Genomic DNA, 4,326 nt, shown 5'->3' with positions numbered 1-4,326 from the left:
GGCACATTTCTTTCCCTCTTCAGAAAGTGACCTTGGACTTGTAGAAGCATTTTGGGAGTTGAAAAGAGGAAAGGGAAGTCATAGTCCCGGCACAGTACAATATGGACAAGAGTCCTCTAAATGGTGTTCCATTTTTGTGAAATTAGTGATTTATCATGTAGCTTTTTCATCTTTCAAATGTTGCCTCATGGTTTTAGATCTTTTTATAGGTCACTTATATGTTACGATATTTTCCTGCTTTTGTTGTTAGTTCTTCCTCTACTTAACAATATACAGTTCTTTCTTCATATTCTGCTCTTATGATCAGTTTTAATCTTTTCTTGTTCCCTTGTACAAACCGTAACTATGCTAATATGACTTAGTTTTCATGTCCACTTTGTTTATCTTCCCAAAGAACTGGTAACTTCACTTTTGCTTTATCCGTAGAAAGCTGTTAGACTTACTTTATATTTATGTGACTTCAGTTCCAAGAAAATGCTGTACCTCCAAACACAAAAAGTAGTAAACCTGAAGACATGGTTGCTCCAGATGAAGAGAATGCTCTCCAGGCTCCAGCTTTTCCTGCAGCTAATGACGTAACTGTTCCGCCTCCTCCCCTGTTAAGTAAGTCTAGAATTACGAGATTAGTGTTTATTATGTTCTCCATCCTCCATGCCAACTAACAAGCTAACTGTTTAGATTTCATATATCCGATTTTAAGCTGCTCTTTCATGTCATGCTTCAGCCTATTTTATTCAAATTGCCCATGCTATCAAGATCATTATAGATTTGGTCAACCTTTCTGGGTTAAATGCTTTGTGACAAGCATAAGAAATTACAGGTCAAGTTTATGAGAGCCCACTATGGATGATATTGATCTCTTTGATTATGATAACGTATTTGAAGATTAGAAACCCCAATTATGTTGGTGACTCGTTACTTCTTGGTAGTTAGATATTTAAACCATTTTCTTGTTTGTAATTTTTTATGGAGATTCTTTGAATTCTATCCCTGTTTCTAGGAGTGTGGTTCGAAAATGTGGTGGTGTGTAGGAAACTTCTGCAACGATAAGCTATGTCCTGTTTCTTTGTGTGGTGGTGGCCTTATAGATCTCAGCACCTCTGAGGTTTCAGGCTATATCGATTGTGAATGGAGTGATAGGCGATAAGTAAAATAGTGAATTATGGAGCTTGATAGTTATGTTCCCAAAGGGTAGCGGCTGCGGGTTTCCCTTCTCATCAAAAAAAAGAAAAAAAAATAGTGAATTATGCAGCTTGATAGTTGGTCTAGGTTTGGGTGTTTAGTTTTGCTATTAAGCTAATTGGAAGATCATAGCTTAGAGTGTCATTAAACTTTATGTCAATAAGCTATCCTTTCTGGTTTTATAACTTTCCAGTTGAGCAATCAACTATGCTACATGTGGGTAGTTCTTTTTTTTTAAAAACCAAATCAGAACTTCAGGATATTTGTTTCGAACTTTATTTATCGAGATGACATATTATCTACTACACCATATGAACTAATGAAGTATTTATAAGGCTTCCATACATGTTGTCCCTTAGAAGCATCTCTCTTTACATAACCCCTTTAATCTTTTTGAGAAAGTGTGGTGAGGTGTTTGCCTAAATTGATGTCACTGCTTTTGTTCTGCAGAATTGCAGGCTGCTGATCATGTAAGTATGACCAATCTCCAGAAAGATCTCCAAAACCTCTATGAATATAATATGATGCTCAGGGAAAAGTTGATTGCTGCCCAATCAATGCTTCATTCATTAGCCAGCAAGGAGTCAACTTTAGCAGCTGATAATGGCGATATTATTACTAGAGAATGATTATGCTCAATTAAGGTTGTAGGTGCGTGGATGAACAAAGGCAAGAAAATAGCTGCTACTTATCTGAACATTCAAAATTCTGTTCTCTTGAATGTTTTGAGAGCTCTGGTGCAGATGTTGCTGACTTTGCTTTCTGTGGAGTAGCTGTTGATAGTACTTTGTTAGAACAAGTACTGAATGCAACACTCCAAGGTGATGAAGTACTGTCCTCTGTGCTGTACATTGCGGATTCAGATGCGTTATCACCTGATGATCGTTGGAGTGGCTGAAGCCGATGTCTTCTGTTTGTTGTATAATTTTAGTGTGGAGTATTCTTTTGGGAGCAGGATTGTGTTCCTTAGTGAGTTAAACATCTGAATGTACATTATGTAGGATTAGGACAATGATTTAAGGAAATTCGATTATGATATTAGTGTGCGTTGGATACAGGAATTATTATGCCATATAAATCTACCCAAGACAGTTCTGCAGAAATGTATTTTGGTATTCCTTATTCTTGTTTCTCTTCAACTACTTGCAATTTACTCAATTTTGTTTTTTCGAGAGTGAGAATGTGTGCACACGGTGATTAGAGCCAAGGGCTTCCTTGGCATTTCCACCAGCAGCGCCTTTGGCATGATAGGTAGGCAGCATATCTTGATCCATCGGTAGCAGAGCCACCGAGAGAATCAAGTGAATGACCTTAGCGATTGTTTTAGAAGTAGCACTTTGTTAGCCTAACGACTCAAAGTATAGTCGAAATCCATCCCTCTTTTTAAATATGATTATTAAGCAAGGGCACATTGTGCGGTAGTAGCCAGTTCCAGAGCAAGATTAAGATTACTTGGTTTTCACTTCTTTATGTGAAGATGGTTACTATTTAGAGAGTCAAATCATTATTTTTGATTATGGTTTTCTCGAAATCTTTTTTCTAAGGAGGGAGCAAGATGGTTCTTTTTGGAAGAAACACCCCTTTTGGAAGTTCCTCCCGTGTATGACATAGAAGCTGTGCAGACAAACACTCTAGGAACTACTTTTGTTGGAAGAATTAATCTAATGTAATATTGACAACGTTGGCCATCAAATGGCATAACAATGTAATGGGTATATGCCAAAGCAATATCTCCTTACCCACACGGAATTAATAAAATAAAAATCCTTTAATTACTGAAAAAAAAGCATATTAAATGCCTTGACCTCATACTCCAAGCCCCTCCACATAAATTGGACCATCGGAAATACTAGGCATAATACATAAACATGACCCTTAACTTGGCTTCAGACAACTATGTCCTCCAACTTTGAGTGTGCACAAGTAGGTTGTAACATTCCGAAAATTTCTAAGTAAAGACTCGAACCATCCTTCATTTGTAAATAAGATTGTACCGAGTGATTCTAAATTTTCTTAGGTGTTAAGGTCACTAGATGTAACACCTATGACTTCGAAAAGAGCTAAAGAGAGGTTCGTACAAGTCACCCATCAGTTTATCGTTTTGTGTCAACTTCAAACGATCAAGATAGTTTAGTACATAAAGAATTAGGTGGCCCATGACCTATCAAATTGAAGATCTTGAGTCCTCTTTCCAACGCTGCCAAGTTTGCTTAATTTCGTGCTCGAGGTAAGAAGTTATGCCCATTTGAGTGAAACCTCTCTAGTTAAGGCATCTCATTCATTTTAGAAGGGTCGTTTGGTCTTTTCATTTTCCTACTAAGCCTAGCCACGTTTTTCCTCACCCAATTAAGGGTCTAATCAGATGCTAAACCACCTTTACACGTTCCTAAACACTTAGAGAAATTAGAGAGAGGTTTCAAGAGGAAAGAAGCTAGGTTTTCAAGTGTTCTTCATGATTTGTTGATTTTCGCCAAGAACATTGTTTTTTGCAGGTATGTAAGACTTCTCACAGTGTTGAACTTGTTCGTCCTCTTGCCATACATCTAATCTATCCTTGAAATCGTTGTATCTAAAGGGTTCTTGCATAGTTCTTGATTTTAGTTCAATTCTTTAACAATGGAGGTTGTAAATTCTTTTGTATTGAGAATCTTTGGTAAAAGTTATATTCCAAAGGGATTGTATGGAGTTCCTCATGTATTTGTGTTGGGTTTGAGAATCATGAAGAGTTTAGGAGAATTTTCCCCATTCTAAACGAGTTGGGACCCTAATTTAAGCTTGAAAATTTGTCGGGTTGCTGGGGAGGGGCCTGGGGCGGCGCACCATGATAGCGCCAAGGCCTGACTTCAATAATTCAGGCCCTGGGGCGACACACTAGCAATACACCAAGGAGTACTAGGCCAATTCTTTTCTTTGTTTCATCCGACGCATGTTCCTTTAAGTTGTCGCTATGTTTCCCTTCCTTCTATTAGATCCTAAAGGCTCCATTTACCTGTGAGAATTCCTACATGTTCTAATCACATGTCTTAATGCACATTCAAAACAAAAGTGAATTTAAGAGAAAAGTTCAAGAGCTTTTGTTGAGTTGATTTTGAGGTCTTGAGTTCCTGATTCTTTTTGAAACTCTATTCCTAATTATTGAATTTC

The 4,326-nt window shown here is 37.5% G+C and overlaps 1 protein-coding gene across 3 annotated transcripts in view; it reads left to right on the top strand.

The window, feature by feature from the left end:
* The window catches only part of LOC125856461 (uncharacterized), a 15,778-nt gene extending 13,474 nt beyond the window's left edge, over positions 1-2,304 (top strand). For all 3 annotated transcript variants that reach the window (XM_049536016.1, XM_049536017.1, XM_049536015.1), the window contains 2 exons: positions 465-603; positions 1,633-2,304. In XM_049536016.1, coding sequence (XP_049391973.1) covers positions 465-603; positions 1,633-1,811 — 318 coding nt within the window. In that variant the 3' untranslated portion in view covers positions 1,812-2,304. The remainder of the gene's footprint in view (positions 1-464; positions 604-1,632) is intronic.
* The last annotated feature ends 2,022 nt before the right edge of the window (positions 2,305-4,326 follow it).

Source organism: Solanum stenotomum, chromosome 2 (genome assembly GCF_019186545.1).
Source record: "Solanum stenotomum isolate F172 chromosome 2, ASM1918654v1, whole genome shotgun sequence".
Lineage (NCBI taxonomy): Eukaryota > Viridiplantae > Streptophyta > Magnoliopsida > Solanales > Solanaceae > Solanum > Solanum stenotomum.
The sequence above is the reverse complement of the archived record's forward strand: the minus strand, read 5'-3'. Positions and strand labels throughout refer to the sequence as shown.